General features: G+C 44.3%; 1 protein-coding gene across 1 annotated transcript in view; it reads right to left on the reverse strand.

The window, feature by feature from the left end:
• Positions 1–11715: 11715 nt before the first annotated feature.
• The window catches only part of Col22a1 (collagen type XXII alpha 1 chain), a 223730-nt gene continuing 216535 nt past the window's right edge, over positions 11716–18910 (reverse strand). The window contains exons 64-67 of the mRNA XM_038343103.1: positions 17947–18013; positions 15852–16034; positions 13961–14038; positions 11716–11903 (exon numbers count right to left, since the gene is read on the reverse strand). Coding sequence (XP_038199031.1) covers positions 11716–11903; positions 13961–14038; positions 15852–16034; positions 17947–18013 — 516 coding nt within the window. The remainder of the gene's footprint in view (positions 11904–13960; positions 14039–15851; positions 16035–17946; positions 18014–18910) is intronic.

The raw sequence follows: 18910 nt of genomic DNA on the forward strand, positions 1-18910 counted from the left end.
TAATGGGACAAAGGGGGTTAAATAGAGTGGGGTTGTAAGGGCAGGGACTGATAACACTATGGCCATTTTTAAACTCATATGGAAACCTTGTACTGTAGCACCTTCTTCAAATACCTACACACACATACAAAAACAGAGTTTGAATGGAGTTAACTCTATAAGGGGCAACAATGCCCCTACAAGATGCTATAGGCTAACACATAAAAGACGATATGTCAAGGGCAGGTTAACTCTTGGGAGTTGTTAGCCAGTGAGATCCCATAGAGCCCTAATCATTGCAGGGCATTGCCACTGCTTTGGGTTACCTCCGAGAACCTGACAGTAAAACCCCATTGCTGAAGACACTTCGTAGCTGACTCAGAAAACATGAAGATATCAAGGAGTGACTCACCCGGAAGCTTCACCACTACTGGCTAGCTTTTATAGTGCTGGGAAGTGTTCTGCACACCACCAGAGGGGAAAGGAACCATCTGTCTTACTCTGCTGGCAACACTGCAAAGCTACAACCCTAACCTGGCACTAACACTGAAGTCATGAACCTGTAACTAGGCTGGTCCTAGGCCCTTGGAAGGAACTTACTTTTATTCTGCTCAATGGGAACAGTACTAAACTGACTTTCAATGACTTGTTACATTCAAAGATGAGTGCATCACTCAACCCACATAAGAAAAATCTTTTTGCAGGAGATGGTGATGACCCCAGAGATCCGAGACCGCACGAAGGGCAGAGAATGAGGCTGCACAACGTTCGTTCCTACTCAGGACATCTATTATCAGAGATCTCTACCCAACAAGGCTCAGGGACTTTGTGGAAGAGGGCTGAGAGAGATGGTAAAAGAAGGGGCTGATGGCTACAAGGAAATAGTGTTTTCTGAATGCAGAAGGGAAGCTGCACATATGAACTTACAGAAATTAGGACAATGTCCACAAGTTATGTGCAAACTCAAGACAGAAAAAAAAAATCCCAGTATGGAGAGGAGAGGTGGGCAGGAAATCTCATCCCTAGCTAAAGAGCTATTGACAACTGATAGCTTCTGAGAAAGGGAGAGTCAATATTTTTAAGGGTGGGGCCCTAGTGTGTTTACCACAGCTCCAGTAGATGGCCACATATCTAAGGGTAGATGGGAAACACCAACTATGCTTGACAGATTAAAAAACAAAACAAACAAGCAAACAAACAAACAAAAAACAGGACACAATGTTGTATGAGGAGTAAGGAAAGTGAATGAGGATTAGGGAGAGGGGATGAATGTGACCAAAATACATCCCAGCTAATGGGATGGTACCACCGACAGTTAGGGAGGATCTTTCTTCCTCAATTAAACATTTCTGGAAACTCCCTCACAGACATGCCCAGTGGGGTGTGCCCTAGGTGATTATAAATCCAGTCGAGTTGACACTGAACAAAGTAAGCCTCGCATCAAAGAGGCTGAACATTCCTTCTGAATCCTGCCACCACTTCTCTTCAAGGCTTAGCAAACAAATTCAGGGACCCCGTTCTATCTTTCTCTAAAGCTTCCCACAGTTCAGGCAACTGTTGTTGGCCAACCGCTGATCCTGTGCTACAAAAGCACTAGCTTAAGGGGCCAAGGGGTCAGCGAAAGACTTTCAGTAAAGGTAAACACTCGACAGACGCACTGGGCCCATTTCTGAGGCAGCTCAGCTGGCAGCTGTAATATGCGCAGAGAGGAGAGTCTGGAAAGAACATACCACAAACAGGTTCGATCTCTGAGGTGCACCTTGACTCATGCAGACCCTCCAGTTGAAGCAGCCATAGGCTGCTGTGAGTTTCTTCCAGTGTCAGGCTGTGCAAACAACAGGAGGGAGTTCCTTCGAGTGCTGGGCCGCTGTCATTTTGGACATCCACGCCTCAGCCTGGGCCTCAGCATTCCGTCTGTGCTCTAGTCCTGGGGCAGACACAGCTCCAGAGCACTCTGTACTTTGTCTCATTCCCTGGTTTATTTCTCTACTTGGTAGTCTGGCCAGCTTGTCAGGTAAACTTATCTGTTCACTCAGCCCAAGCCAGGGCGACAGTTAGGTTTTTCTTGCTACATGTGCTGCTTCCTGATCCTAGACATCCCACCCCATAGTGGCTATTACTAGGAGTGAGGTCCAAAAACATGCTAGGAATAATATTAAATGAATAAATAATAGATGGAAGGTTTTCTGATTCTAAATCAATGCAGAAAAATCCACAGAGAATAAATTATTCCACTCAAAATAAAGACAGAATCGATGTTTTTAACTTATTCCTCTGCTTCAGGCAAAAAAAAAAAAAGGCTTGACACAGCCTCCTTCTTGATCGTATCTTGATATACATTGCTGTCTTTCATATTATTAACCCCCTGCCAGCCTCACTGCAAACCTCAGGGACCACGATTACCAACTACTCCATTTACAGGCAGGGAGGTCACACAACTTTGCCTGGTGGCTTCTGCTGCTGGCCAGTTTCCCTCTGACACCCATCAGCACACATGCATGCTCTATCGAGGGGTGCTAGCCGAAAGGTGCCCACAGGCCCTGGCTGAGCAGAGAACACAGTTCCTCTTAGTAATTACACTTTCATTTCAATCTGTGACGGGAAAACGATTAGCATATTCAACAGATGTTCAGAATTCACATATATTTGCCTCAGATGTGTTCCCTGCTGCTGTGGTAAAATACCCTGACCAAAGCAACTGACGGAGAAAGGATTTATTTCTGTCAGTAATCAAGGTGACAGGACATTGTTGTAGGGAAGTCACGGCAGCAAAGCGGCAGGAATCAGAAGCAACCAGACGGCATTAGTCAAGAGCAGACAGCAAAGAGTTACTTTGTGTGCTTTAGTCCTCAGTAAGGCTTTCTCCCCCTCATAAAATTCAAGCCCCCAAGCCCAGGGAATGGTACCCCTGATAGTAGACTGGCCCTCCCACATCAATTAAGGCAATTGAGGAAATCTCTCCTGTTCTCAGAGTTCCTTCTCACCATGGATCCTACACTGCCTGGAGCTTGCCATAAAAACTAAGCATTGTAACACTACTACTTAAAATGGAGGCAAATTAACTAAGAAAGGAAGGGGGCTAAATTGTAAAGGGGCCAAGGGGACTCCTGTATAGGACAGCAAGACGGTTCAACAGCAACTCCTTTGCTATTTCCCTCAGGCAATTCACATCCCCCTTGTGAGCCTTGTTCCTGCTATGGAGCGGCTCTCAGCTGCCCTGGAGCCTAGATGTTTTGCCCTGATGAAGACATTATTAATACCTTACAGAAGTTCATGATCACTTTGGGTCAGAGCAGACTGAACCTCTGTGTCATCTCGGGCTTTGAATATGCTTCTCTTACCTTTGCCTGGATCATGGATGCCCCTAGTTGTCACCACAAGTCTTGAGTTTCCTCTAAACTCCCAAGAAGACACGGCCAAGAGAACCCTAATCCCAGGAGACTTGGGCCTCGCTAATCTATACCACGATGCCACTTCATGTGTTCTCCAATGCCTTACTTACTTCAGTGAGTCAATCCACCTGGATCCCAGAAAGAGCTGAGCCTCTGACCTTGCAAAGGTTGACTTGGCTTGTCAGATGGCAGTATCTCCAGACCTTCATCACAGTATCACCTGCCCTTGAGCTCTACCAAAGCAGAACTTGGAGTGCTGCTGTCCTGAGAAAAAGAGAAAGGATGCTCACAGGCTCTGTCTTGATCATGCTACACTACACACCTGCTGCTAGGCCTGGCATAGGTTGCTTTACCTCTCACAATTATTGTACAGTTCACTTTTCCCATGAAGGTGGCTTACTTAGCTGCCTCCAAGCTATTGATAGCAGCGGCACATGAAATAAAGTCTGCTCAGTGTCTTAGCTCCCATACACCATTAAGAAGACGACTCATAATAGCCTCCTGTCTCCTGTTCACATCCTACTCAGCCCTGAACAACCTGGGACCTGATTCATCTGTGCCTCTCTTGATAAGTACCTGGTATCCTGCGATGTGTTCCTGTATTATCTCATTTCTGAACACAACTTCCAGGGGTATGGCATCATCTCCAGATAGTTTCTATCCGCAGTGTTCCCTAGCCCCTGATAACACCTGCTGTCCTCTAAAGGACCCTCCCAGCATCATGTCCTCTGTGGCTATGCTCTTCCGATTAAAGAGCCTCTGTGGATATGAGCTGAAAGCTCTTCCATCCCTTCTCTGACTCTTAGCTGTCTACTCCAGCAGCCAAGCCTGGCAACTTCTTCTGCAGGTGGGGCACCACAGGTCCTTATGGACCACGGGCCATATCCAGACTGCTGGCTCACCTCTAGGCTCCCCTCAGTACATTCTCTGCTCCAGCAGATGCAGAACTGAGTGTGGCTGTGGGCTGCCCATCCATCTGTGACATTCAGCACCCCATCTATGATTAGGAGGGACGTGCCACATACTGTAGGGATTCCACATACCCCGAAATGATTTCCTTCTATGGGTTCCAATCAAAATTAGATCACTGTTGCTGCCTGGAAACATTATTGGAACTAGACAGCTTCAGTGTGGCTGTTCATCAAATGGAAGGGCCAACTCTTTACTGAATAATTAAAACTGTATCAGTTTCAAACTCAGCACAGCTGTTGTACTGAAACAATCAGACAAAAGAACTTGACACTCTGAGAGTCCAAAGGGTATACAGGGCTTGACCATCAACTGCTGTGTGACTAGAGAAATGCATCTCTCTGATTGTTTTATATTGTTAGTTATCAAAAACAAAGCTAGAAATATTCATCCCCTTTCAACTGTGAAACAAAGGATAGGGGCACAAAATAGGTACAGCTGTCAGGTGGCATTTATACTTTTCTTGTCAAGAATTCTGTTATACTTGTAGATTTTATCATTTGTGCAACTAATCAAATTATGAGATATTGTTTGTATGCCTGCCCCACTGTGTACTGTTTAGGAAGACTTTCTTTTGAATTTACAAATGCAATAATTTCATCAGACTTTGGGTTCCTTCAAAATGGGCCTGTGACTTCTTCTCTTTAGTATCTCAGCCCCAGGGACTTAAAGGATGTCCATGGTTGCTGCATCCCACATACTCGGACCTTCAGAGCAGAGGCACTGCCATGGCAGTCAGCGGAGCCCTTCCTGCCAGCAACTCTATTCTTGTGTGACTACAGAGGGCATCACAGAAGAAAGCCAAGGTGAATGCAGGCCAGCCAAGCCAAGAGGTATCTCCATGACAACTGCTTGTCCATTAAGCATAGGACACTTGCTTGTCAAAGGTCAAGTTGTCCAAGGCCTTTTCCCAGCACAGCCGTCACAACTGTTTGTCTTCCTTGTCAGTCTCTCTTTGCCCAACCTCAGAGTTATGAGATTTGAAGAGAGTGACCCAATCAGTCATTGAGAACACCTTGAACATCTCTGCATGCAACAATGGAGAACAGGTGTGGATATGGCTGGTGAGGCATCACTTGGTTTCCCTACACCTTTTCAGGCCACTGATACCTTGAAGACAGCCTTAGCCCTCCCCTCACACATCTCAGCTGGCTCTGGGGCTTTAAATGGCTTTACTAGCTCACCATCTATAACTTGATACATTATGGCGTACATTGTGCTACAGAATACTGGTGATGGGAGGACCCCAATATGGATATTCACAATGGGTTAGAGAGAAAGAGAGGAAGCAAAAATAGCCATGAAGTGGCAACTCCGGCAACAACATAGAGCAGCCAGAAGTACACCCTGTTGGATTGGACATCTGCTTTACCTGTGTGGCATTTCTGAGAAGCACATTTGCTAAGCCCTCTGAATACAAGCAAGGCATCTCTAAAGAAGTAAGGCATACTCTTTAAAGAATGATGGTGGAGCCGGGCAGTGGTGGCGCACACCTTTAATCCCAGCACTTGGGAGGCAGAGGCAGGCGTATCTCTGTGAGTTCGAGACCAGCCTGGTCTACAAGAGCTAGTTCCAGGACAAACTCTAACGCTGCAGAGAAATCCTGTCTCGAAAAACCAAAAAAAAAAAAAAAAAAAAAAAAATTTAAAAAAATTTTTAAAAAAAAGAATGATGGTAGAGAGCCCCAGAGCCTCCAGCCTAAGGTGGCAGATTATGGACCACGGAGATGCAGATGCTCCTGAAGGTTACATCAATAACTGGGGAGATGGAAACTATTTCCTGGCTTCTGAGCACCTGACTTGTGTATGTTCCAGGATGAGTCATTTTAAACTTCACAAACTAGACAAACCTCAGTCTCATGATGAAGGACCACCCTTTGTACTTTTAATGTGACACATTTGGTTTTGTTTTCTCAACAATGATTCCTCTGGGATGGGACAAGGACACCAGGCTCTGCAGCAATCCAGGAAGGATAGTCAGGCTTCTGAGAAAAAGCCATGAGCTACTATATACAATAAAACCCAAATTAAAAAGATTTTAAAAAGGGCTGGAGAGATGGCTCAGAGGTTAAGAGCACTGCCTGCTCTTCTAGAGGTCCTGAGTTCAATTCCCAGCAACCACATGGTGGCTCATAGCCATCTATAATGAGATCTGGTGCCCTCTTCTGGTCTGGTGGCATACATGTAGACAGAACACTGTATACATAATAAATACATAAATCTTAAAAAAAAGATTTTAAAAAAATGACAAAAATCTCTACCGACACCTTACCAAAGAAAACATGCACATAAAAAGCAAAAATGGACAAAGATGCTTGCTTCTCTCTGTCATTGGGAACTGCTATGGGATTACCCTCTGCATGCTGTAAATATGTTTTATTAACACTGGTTAATAAAGGAGCTGCTTTGGACTTATGGCAGAGCAGAATAAAGTCAGGTGGGAAATCTGAACAGAGATATAGAGAGAAGGTAAACAAGGTCAAAGAGATGCTATGTAGCTGCCAAAGAAGACAGATGCTGGAGAACCTTACCAGTAAACCACAAGACTCGTGGCAATACATAGACGAATAGAAATGGGTTAATATGTAAGTTAGTTAAAAGAAGCCTAAGCTATTGGTCAAGCAGTGTTGTAATTGATATAGTTTCTGTATGATTATTCGGGTCAGGGAGGCTGGGAAACAAAGGAGTAGTCTCCACTTACAAATGGTGCACCAACGTGAGGCAACTACACCCACATAAAACCTGAGAGAGCTTTGGAGAAATTCTAGACACAAAAGATCAGAGTTAAGCACAGCTTCATGGTAGCCACATATTTTCAGGTAGGCTCTGTTTGCTGGTGGCAAGCAGGGGTGCCACAGCTCCTTTAGAGAGGTCTTCCTGACTCAGCCTTGGCAGTGAAAGCTGCAAGGCTCCTTTAAGAGCAGGCTTCCTGGTTCATGCTGGTCCTGTTAGGGAGCACTTAGATGGGTTCTATGAGCAGTGTGTTACAAATTGCTTAATAGTAACATAGACCCACTGCTGCCCTGGAGCTGGGGCACTGAGCATGGCTCACAGAGCTGGTAGTAAAAACTTCTTCACAATGTAGGACAGGGTGGAGCCCCAACAGGCAGGGCCATGGAGTTGGTCCTAGCCACACCTGATGAACATTTATAATAATAAAAAAAGGCGTTCCTGGTCAGAAAATGATTACAGATAGCAATAAAGACAGAGTCAGATGAAAAAGTCCTCTGAATGGGTCACAGTGTTGGATAAATGTACATAAGCTTGGGAAAGAGAAGAAAAAGAATATAGACAGTTATTTTTTAAAGTAAATGGTTTTAAAAAATAAAAGTCTTTAAATAGACAGAGTTAGACAGTTATAAAGAAAAATAAGCCATGTAAAGATGGAATATACATAGAAAGTCTGGGTTATGTTTAATACTGTGTTTTCTTTGAGGTTTTTGAATGTGAAGGAGCTAAGTAGAGACAGACATTAAATTGTACGAGTTGCTAAAATAAACCAACATATATATATATATTTTAAAGGTATCTTGACTTCAAATCTTGGGTCTCAGGATATGTTGCTTTGGAAAAGAGGTTCTGTTTTTGTTTCCACAGAGGATAAAAGGCTGTGGATTCTTTTTTTTTTTTTTTTTTTTTTTTTTTTTGGTTTTTCAAGACAGGGTTTCTCTGCAGCTTTTTTAGAGCCTGTCCTGGACCTAGCTCTTGTAGGCCAGGCTGGCCTCGAACTCACAGAGATCCGCCTGCCTCTGCCTCCCGAGTGCTGGGATTAAAGGCGTGCGCCACCACCGCCCGGCAAGGCTGTGGATTCTTTACTGGCTAATATGGTTTGATCAAACAAGACACCCTGAAGCATTGGCACAGATGTTCCAACACCTATGACAGCTTCAAGACTGCTGGCTAAGATGGACCTACCACACAGGACACCCCATAAAAGATCTGATCAATAGCACCCCCAATCAGCAGGAAGTAGTCTAGAGAACAATGCCTAAATTCCCTAAATGATTGTTTATGTTTGTGTACATTAAAGGAAGATATACTACAGAGATGAATACTTTTGCAGTGGTATGGATCTTGGTTTACTGATACAAATTTAAGGTCAATCTTGTTATACATTTATTTCTGCTCTTGATTAAGGTATTGTGTTTGTGCAGATCATTTAAAATGTAATGCATAATTAAGAAATACAGGTTAATAGTCATCTATAATAGTCAAGTTTGAAGTCATGTTAGTTAGGTTTTCTAGATGTACAGAGATATATTTCAGATGAATAAGTATCTTCAACCCTTTCAAAGACTTACAGAATATGGCATTTAAATGTTTTAAGAATTTAGACTTTTCTCAACAATGAGATACATCTGCTCCTGGCAGCACCAATGTACTTCAAGAGGATAATGGGCAACAAAGAGACTCCTTCTGGAGTTTGTTAGCAATTTGGGCAAGAAACTGCTCTTGCCTGGACTGCTTGATGGTGTGCTATATGAACTGGATATGCAGGACCCACAGAAAAAAGTGACTTCTGAACTTTCCTAAAGGTCAGACAATCTTTTAGGGTTTCTGCTTCATGAAATAGTCTGCCAGACATTCTGCAGGATACAGAAGAAAGTAACTGACAAACTGCCAAGAGAGGTGAAACATTCTTTCAAATTTCCAGCTTCATAGAAAAGTCTGCCAGATACTATGGTCCTATAGGCTGAAGATGGATGAATTTTGGGTGACTGGACAGACAACAAGATGTCTCTGACAATTCTAGAGTTTTGGAAGTTGCTTACAATGCACTTCTTGTTAACTTAGGTAATATTATATCCTTCTTGAGTCTTTGAAGATTTGAAGAAATATAGATGTAGTTTCCTTTAGTTATGATAAAGGATAATTAGATATAAATTAGACTCACAAAGATAGGATTATAGAGTATTTTCCTTTATTTGTCAAGTGTAAATGGACTAAATATTGTAATTATAATTCTTGCTTGATACTTGTTTTGCTACACGCAATTTTAATATGTTAAAGTTAAAACCTTTCTTTTCATTTAGACAGAAAAAGGGAGGTGATGTGGGATTCCCCTCTGTATGCTGTGAATATGTTTTATTACCATTGGTTAATAAAGAAGCTGCTTTAGGCCTATGGAAGGGCAGAATAAAGCCAGGCAGGACTTCTGAACAGAGATATAAAGAGAAAGTAGGCAGATAAAAAAAGCTACTATGTAGCTGCCAAAGGAGACAGACACTAGAGAACCTTACCGGTAAACCACAAGTCTCATGGCAATACATAGATTAATATAAATGGGTTAATTTAAGATGTAAGAGTTAGTTAATAAGAAGCCTAAACTATTGGCCAAGAAGTGTTGGTTAATATAGTTTCTGAGTTATTATTCTGGTTAGGGAAGCCGGGAATGAATGAGCAGCCTCTGCCTACACTAAGCAAAATGAGACAAGATGCAAAATGATGATCACAGAAAATGTGAACAAGAACTCTCATTCACATTTAATGAATAGATGCTTATAGGGGTTTTATTCATAATTATTACAACTGGGAATCAACCAATATGGCACTCAATAGATGAGGTGATACAAAACCTATAGTATGTTTAAACAATGGAATATTATTCAGAATAAAAATGGAATGAATCATCTAGCCACACAGAGGCACAGAAAAATGTTAAATGCACAATGCACACTAATAAGTGAAAGAAGATAGTTTGAAAAGGCTTCATTCTATATGACCCTAACTACAGGATTCTGGAAAAAGCAAAACTATGGGAAGAATATAAAGATCATCATTTATTAGGTGCCATGGGGGGAAAACGAATGGTCTGACAGAGTACAACAGGCCCCTGGGACACTGAAAGCCAGTAAGCAGCATTCATCCATGGCTTCTGCTTAGGTTTCTGCCTCTAGGTTCCTACCTTGAGTTTCCTCGGTGATGGAGTGTGAACTGAGAGTTGAAAGCTGAATTAAACCCTTCCCTCCACAACTTGCCTTCAGTTTGCAACTGAAACCCTAACTAAGGCAACATATGGATGGACAGCTTCATCAGACAACCCATCAATGAACTCAGTCCAGTCAAGAACACTGGGAGGAAGAGAAACTCTTTCAGGCTGCTGGTAAGGATGTACGTCTGCAGGAAATGTCCTGCTGAAGTCAACTTTCCTATTTGTAGCAGACCCTGCCCACGATGGTTCTGAGCACAGTGAAACGGTTTCTTTCCATATGTAAAACAGGGGGATGCATTCAAACATGGCCCGAGGATGAAATACCCCCAGCTAGCCCCATGCAACACCTGTTTGTCCCAACATCTAGAGCAAACAGGTAGACCAGATACTGCTGTTCCAAGAAGACTCACCTAGTACTCAAGACGGTCAGGAGATGCTAGAGAAGGGAAATAGATGCTCAAGAGCAACTGAGACAGAAACACATTTATTAAGCAACTGTTCATGGTCTGTACATCACACACACACACACACACACACACACACACACACACACACGTGTGTGACTGATGCAGTATGCAGTAAAGAACCACCACAAGTAAGATAAGCAAGTGGCCACTGGAAACCTTTATTCTGAAATTCACTCAAGTGAAACCAGCATGAGGAACTTGAAGGGGTCCAGGCCATGTCTAAGAAGCAAATTCACACTCCGGAACTCTTCTTCAGCACCAGCTTGTCCACTGAGGGCCCAGACACAAGCCATGGACAACCCTGTGTGTGACTCCTTTTGGTTCCGGTAGCTTGAAGCACCAAGAAAGCCCATGCCCAGGGTAGTTCTGAACGCCAGGTGTGCACCTTGTGTCCAGAGGTCAATGCCATTTTCCAGGCTGCAAACTCTTCCTCATTCTGTTTCTCATTTCTTCTGGGAGGTGGAGATTCCAAACTTAGTTTTCCCTGGGCTATCTCTAGGCACAGCTGAGAAAAGAAGCTTATGAGTTCCATCCCATAGTTTCCTTTCCAGGAAAGAGGTAAATTCAGCAAGGGTGTGGTCAGGGCTGCATAGCACCGCGGGTTCCTCAGAATTGATTGCCACACTTCAGTTGGTGCTGGCAAGGGAGCTGAGCCAGGAAACCACTTCCTGTCCATGAGGAAGCTCCCCCAGAAGCATTAACATTTGAAATAACAAGCAATAATAATATTAATAATAATCTAACTGACAGCATCTGTTGGTTTTAATAACTGGGAGGTCTCTGAGGAAGGGAAGAAGGAATTGAGGGTAGGCAGGCAAGGAGGCAAGAGTAGGAGGGAGGGGAACAGGAAAAATAGAGAAAGGATAAGGAGAGAAATAAAAAGAGGATCTGAAATATTTCAAGGCTTCTGGCTTCCCACTGAGCTCCGAGTTCAAGTTTTAGAAATCCATAGTAGAGTTTTGATGTTCTAGAATCTTCTATGGGCCCTTCACATTACTTGGTCTGGCAGCAAGGCTGGCGAAGTACGCACACTGGGAGGGGTCACACTGGCCAGGAGGGCCAGGAGGGCCTGGGGGACCAGGATGTCCAGCTGGTCCTGTCTCTCCCTGAGGACCAGGGCTTCCTGGGAGTCCATCTTTCGCATAGCCAGGTTCCCCAGGTTGACCTGGCCCAGGAAGACAAAGAAACAGAAGGCATTTCACATTCAGAAGCAGGTGTATATCCAGGATTGAAAGATCCCTGTAATCTTTGTGCCTACATGATTTGAAATAGGATTCAACTTGCACTCAGAGAGAACAGCCTCTGCCTGGTGCTCTAGACTGAGGAAGAGAGTGGTGCATGTGAGCATCAGGCAGAGCACCACCTTGGCCAGCAGCACCTTGGCCAGCAGGGGGGCATCCTCATTGTCTGAGCTAGGGAAGGAATCCAGACACCATGAAGGAGAATCAGAAATGGGTGAGTGCAGTCCATTGGGTGTAAAGCTTCCACTCAAGTCAGGTGAGAAAGTGGGGCCCTACGCTTGGGTATGCTACATTTTCCTTCGCTTCTTAGCACTCTGTCAAATTATCTTTTGTAAAGTAGACAAAAAGTGAACCTTTCCATTGTTGAGTGTCTGTCTTTAGCATTCAGGAACTCTGCTGATGCTCTGGCAACTGCTATCTAATGCACAGCCCTGCTTCTGACAAGTCCTTGTTGCAGCTGGGCTCACAATGCCTTCCACTGAGATGCACTGACCATGGTCCCTGACTCAACCTCACACTGGGGTAACCTGCCAGGTATTCTATACACATCCCCTTCTAGATGGTTCTCACTCTGCCTTTCTACAAGTTCTCCTATTTCAGAATAGTATTTCTATTATATTCTATTTGAAAGTCAGCAAGATATAAACAAAACTTATGCCAAATCATCATCTCTAATAAAATTAAGGACAGGTATCCAACTGTAGCAAATGTGGAAAACCATGGAAGAAAAAAATCTCAAATTATATTTGTTCAAATGTTCAAAGATGAACCAGAGTAAGCGTGACAGAGTTAAATTTAAACAGTTGAATCCTCAGGGCTGGTGGGGGTGGTGGTGGTGGTGGTAGAACACGCATGAGGCCTCGGCTCAATATCTAGCACTGCCTCCCCAAACACATATTCACACATACATGCATACATAGATACATGCACATACTTAAAAACATACAGACACATTCCCATGGCTGTTTGTGAGGTAGAATTTGACAACCTAGAGTTGAGGGTCTTCTACACTCACACCCCCTTTCCAGTGTGACAACTGCTGTCCTCAGAAGCTCTTCCAGTGTAGACATCAGGCATAGTGTCATCTGCTTGCCCTGTTCCCAGTTATTTTCAGAAGTGAAAGTCCCAAGACCTCACAACCCCTCAGCTTCAGGGGAGCTTAGTTTGGTTGAACCTTTGGCTAAGGTTCCCTGGGTACATTCTGAGAAAGACTAATTGGGAATGAATGAGTGTGGGGTCTTAAGAAGATGTCACCTTGCCTGTGGGGTTCTTACCACTTAAGGAGAGTTAAAAATGTAGAAGGAAAGTCCTAAAGAGAAATGTATCTCCAACATGCCTAGTCTCATTTAGCATATGCTAATCCCTCTCTCCCCTAGGACCATTTCTTGTGATATTTGGTCATTTATTATTTTTAATTGGAACATAATAATTTTGTATATTTCTGGGGCATGATTTGCTTTTTAGTGAATGTTTATTTTGTGTATGCTCTGTTTTTCTTGCATTCATGTATGTGTACCATGTGCTTGCAGTCCTGGTGGATACCAGAAAAGGGCATTAAATCCCCTAGAACGAGAGTCACAGATATTGTGAGGTGCCATGTGAGTGCTGGAAATCAAACCCAAAATCAAATCTTCCTCTGCAAGAGCAGTGATCCTAATCTCTGAGCCAAATATTCAGCCCTACAATGTGATTTCTTTTCGGGACATGGGCACAACATGTAATGAACAAATATTTATCATATATTTTTGTTGGAAACACTAATATCCTTTCTTCTGGTTATTTTGAAACAGTACATAAGTGCCTGAGACTTTTGACTTAGGAGGTATTCCTCAAGGACTTGAGAAATAGTTCAGTAAACATTGAGTGTTCTGTTTCTCCTTAGAGTGGCCCAGCCCCTCCTCTTCCCACAAGAAGAGGTACTGCCTTGTACCCTGCCTCTATGGTTGATGTCCACCCAGCCTGAGATGTTGAACCTTCATACCTGGTATTCCAGGGGGACCCATTTCTCCTCGGAGGCCAACTCCAGGTGCGCCAGGGTCACCTTTGACTCCTCTTTCACCTGATGGGAAGAAAACACACCTTGAATAGTGCAGACTCATGAGAGCAGAGATGGGAAATCCAATCCACAGAACACAGATGCAGTCCAAGATCACCAAAACATATACCAGCCTGTTCACACACACTCCTGGAAAATACCCCAGCTCTCATGTACACACACACACACACACACACACACAAAGAATATTTTTTCAGACTCAAAACATGTATATGTAAACCCTGAGAGAAACAGATGCTTTCCCTGAACACACTTCAGATACACTTTTTTCTGCATGCACATTCATTCAAACACCTACATCCATCCAGATACATATTTACACATTCATATACACACAGAAGTAAATACTAAGTACACATTCACCAAGCCACAGGCAATCAAATTCACACACTCACAACTCATGCACACACATATAGCCACACCCATATAGCCTGGATGTGTGCCCTTATTATCCGTGTCCTCATGCACACACATTATCAGCCTGGATGTGTGCCCTTATTATCCGTGTCCTCATGCACACACATATCAGCCTGGATGTGTGCCCTCATTACCTGTGTCTTCACGCACACACTTATCAGCCTGGATGTGTGCCCTTATAGTCCTCACTCACATATCAACCTACATGTGTGCCCTCATTATCAGTGCCCTCACACATATGTCAGTGTGTATATGTGCCCCCATTATTGGCATCCTTGACAGTATACTTGAAGCTTCTCATCTGAACCTTCATGAAGAAGGAATTAGGCTGATAAATTAAAGAATTCAACAATATACCACATGTGTGCCTACTAGGGCACACATGAAGGGCAGAAGAGAGCACCGTGTACCACAGAACTTCAGTTGTGAGCAGCCATGTTGGCAATGGGAACTGAACTCATGACTTCTCCAAGAGCACCGAAAGTTCTTAACCACAAAGCCATCTCTCCAGCTCCTCATCTTCAGTTTTAACTGTTATTTATCAGTATTCTGCTTCAAACCAATGCAGTCTATAAATTATACTTCCTACAGGTATTTATTTTGTGTAATTTGTTTGATGAACTAATACCAATAGTCAAGAGCCCAGAAATTTAACAAAACACTAACTATTAAACAGAAGAAATATCACAGGGGATGGATGACTAAACAATCACAAGGATATGAGAGACCAAAAGAAAAGATGCTAGGACCATCCATTTCCCTAGCCTAAGGTCACTAAAAGGAACCTTTAAGTTCACCCATCAGAAGGGAGTAGACCCCAGGCTGGGAGGTTTGGAGTCTAGTTCTTCCTTTCTGTTCTTCATGTCTGCTCACCTGCAAGAAAAGCATTCTGGCCTTCTTGCCATTGTAAATCTGGGACAGGCTCTTCCACTTGAAGGAGAGCTTCCTTTTGTGCAGAGCTCCAGGGTTCAGATAGGTTACCCAGCCAGAGAGCCAGACAGTTAGCACCCAGTTTAGCTGTAGTGCAAAGTCATTTGGTTGGATTTTAAAGCTGATGTTTAATATCCATTGCCTGGAGATTAAACATCACATCACTCTGTCAGTTCCAAACTGGGTGAGGGGAGAAGAAAGCATTTCCATCACCCCTGTAACTTGAGCAAGGGAGGTGGAGAGAATGCAAGAAAGTAGGAGAAAACAGCTTCAATCTTCCTGGCATAATTTCTCAAAACTGTCAAGTATGAAAATCTTCAATGTATGAAAAAATTACATGATGCCAAAATTCAGTGTTGCTGAGCTGATGGGCATGAAAACAAGATTGAAAAATGCAGGCTTTGCTGGGTGTGCGCCTCACATCCAAGTCCCCACTCAGCCTTTAGTTTCTGAAATGCTGCCCACTCACCTTTGGGGCCCATTGGTCCGGAGGGTCCTTCCAGACCACCCTGGCCAGGTCGTCCTGGTTCACCTATGGGGCCTGCCCGTCCTGGGAGCCCATCTTTTCCCGGGGGTCCTGGGGGACCAGGTCTGCCCTGAGAGGATTTTATGTGTGCAGGAGGCATCTGGGCCAGGAGGTAGGCAAGTTTGGCTATGGAATAGGAAAATCAGAGACATTTGTGAAGAATGGATTGAGGATGAGGGGCATGGTGGCAGCTCACTGCAAGCTGGAAATAAGGAACAAAACCGACTAGGAGTACAGACAAGAGACAGCCCCTGCACACACACACCTCCATGTGGACCATTGTAGCATCAGCAGCAGTAGGGATAATGAATAGCAGTGTTAACGAAGCAGTAGCATTGGTCCTGGCAGTAGCAGCATCATTGGTGTTTGTGATGGTGGCAGCAGTAATAACAGTTACTGTGACTGTCACTTGAGGAAACTCAGGCATGGGATGTTGAAGTGGCTTACACAAAAAGCTATTTATTGACTTTAAACTTTCAGATATCAGGGGTTTCTCTCTACAACTGAAGCGATAAATGAGCTGTTAATTAGAGATGTTTACACATCTGTGATGCAAGCAACACAAAATCCATTTAAAACTCAGAGCTCCAACTGGGTGGACTCACTTCCCTGATGGACAAGGAATTCAGTGCTCACCTAGCGACTACCAAAAACCACCTAAGTTTGTACAGTCAGAGAGAGCTGGATCCAAATTCCAGTCCAATGAGTGGAGTGACCAAGATAAGAACTAACATTTTGGTTGTTTAAGACTAAGAAAGAGGCCTCATTGACTCCACCACTGCACCTTCACAAGGCGCCAGGACTCTGTGGAGTCAACCTCAGTGACCTTGGCCATTTGCTGAACTTTTCTGAGTCTTGTTTTTCTTATCTCTAGTAGAATTCGCTGTGTCCTCCTCAAAGACTGTTTGGAAAAAGGGACTCGCCCCAGATTTTCCCAGATCCATTTCAAACCAGGGGCTGGCCCTGCACTAGGGCAAAGGCCTTTCTATCACTAATTAGTCTAATATTAAAGAGGTGGAACGTGGTAGAACCCTAACAGCCAGTTCTCAGACTTGCCCTGCCCTATGGGTCCTACCTTCTCTCCAGCCCGCCTCCTGCCTTTCCATTACCTCATCTCATGCACAGACCATCCATGTTCAGTTAGACTCCAGAGGGTTATGGGAGAGATACTTTATGTCCATACCCTCATATATAGGGCATTCTGAATAATTGAGGCACACAATGACTGAGGCATGGCCCTGTGTATGGAAGAACCTTCTGGTGTACTTGTCCATGGAAGCAGGGATTCCTTTTCTTTCATGCAATGGAATTACTGTGAGAATCTTCTAAGTTTTTATCAGGGGGGAAATGGGAACTAAACAGACCCTGGTAGGATAGTGCAGATGCCGAGGTTGTGAATCCCAGCCTTACAGACCAATAGCTCAGGCTCCTTACTCTTCATCATCCTCCCAATAACCATGCTGTCTCACATGGTCATTGCCAAGCTGCCAGGGGCCACATGTTCGAGTCTGAGAACCCTCCTGAGACAGGAGCACCTGCACTGCTGCTAATGCCGCCCCCATGTGACCATCCCGCCGCATTCCCCACCTCAGAGTGATGTGAGGCAGAGCCACTGCCCTTTGTCAATGCCCTCTGTGCCTGAGGTAATTACAGAAGTCTTCTGAGGGACTGCAGCCATCTTGTCTGTCTCCTGACTTATCTCTTCCCCTGGAGTTCAGGGAGGCCAACTGCAAGCCTTCCCACCACTGTGATTAACCAGATACATGGTTGAAATGAACCACAGAAAGTGTAGATGATCATCACAGACAAGATGGTGGTATCTGTTGTCACCATTCACTAGGAGTCATCTTCATTAGAGGTGACAAGGCAGAAGTTGCAGACCCAACTTGTTGGGGGAGGCTCTGGAGGATAGGCCAGGCCTTTTTTTAAGGTACCACTCAAGCCTCCACATTAGCCTGCCCTGAAAGTGCTGTCCTGGTACTCAATGATGAAAGCAGGGATCTTACCCTCAAAGATGCGATGGAGTCCAGCTGCTTACCTTCTAGCTGCTTTCCAAGCTCTTCCTGAATCAGGCGCCGCAGGGTGTCAATGGATGGAGACTCGCCCTAGGATGGAGGTGTTTGGATGAAAATGGCCCCCATAGGCCCATAAGAAGTGGAACTATTAGGAGATGTGACCTTGTTGGAGGAAATGTGTCACTGGGGGATGAGTGAGTTTTGAGAGCTCTGAAGCTCAAGCCAGGCCCAGTGGCTCACTTGCCCTTCCTGCTTTCTGACGATCCAGATGTGGAACTCTCATCTAGCTCTCCAGCACCGTTGTCTGCCTGTGGGCCACCATGCTTTCTGCCATGATAATAATGGATTAAATCTCCGAACTGTAAATCTGAACTGTTAAATGTTTTCCTTCCTAAGACTTGTCCTGATCATGGCGTCTCTTTACAGCACTAGAACCCTAACACAGGAGGGAAGGAGAGTTACTCGTCTTCCCAGTACCTCTCATCAGAGACCCCCAGCATGATGAGCAGCAGATATGGGCAACCATACCCTCTGTCTAGCCGATTATGAATCTGCAGCCCATCCCTTTCCTCTCTGCCATCCCGATCATGCCATTCCAACTGCATAGCAGTGTGGTCCTGAGACTCTCTGATCCATAATGTCTCTCCCTCAAGACCTTTATTTATTCTTCAGTTTATTTCCTCCTAGTACAAACCATTATGCTTATAAAACCAGCCCCGCACTGGGTGTGGGCAATATGGCCTCAGTGGCTTGCCCAGCTCCAGAATACAGCTTATGGGCTGCCTATGTGAGCTTGTGTTTCAGTCTCCTGGTTGGTGTCTTCTCCCTATACTCCCCAGGGCCAGATCTGGCGTGTCCATACAGGCCACATGCAAATGAGTGATCCATGGAAGCTGAAGAATTTACCTACAAGAAAGGCTGAATGCTCACAGTGTGGCAACAATTCTTAGTCAGGAGGGCCTAGGAAAGAATTCTCTATGCCATATG

This window comes from Arvicola amphibius, chromosome 9 (assembly GCF_903992535.2).
Source record: "Arvicola amphibius chromosome 9, mArvAmp1.2, whole genome shotgun sequence".
Lineage (NCBI taxonomy): Eukaryota > Metazoa > Chordata > Mammalia > Rodentia > Cricetidae > Arvicola > Arvicola amphibius.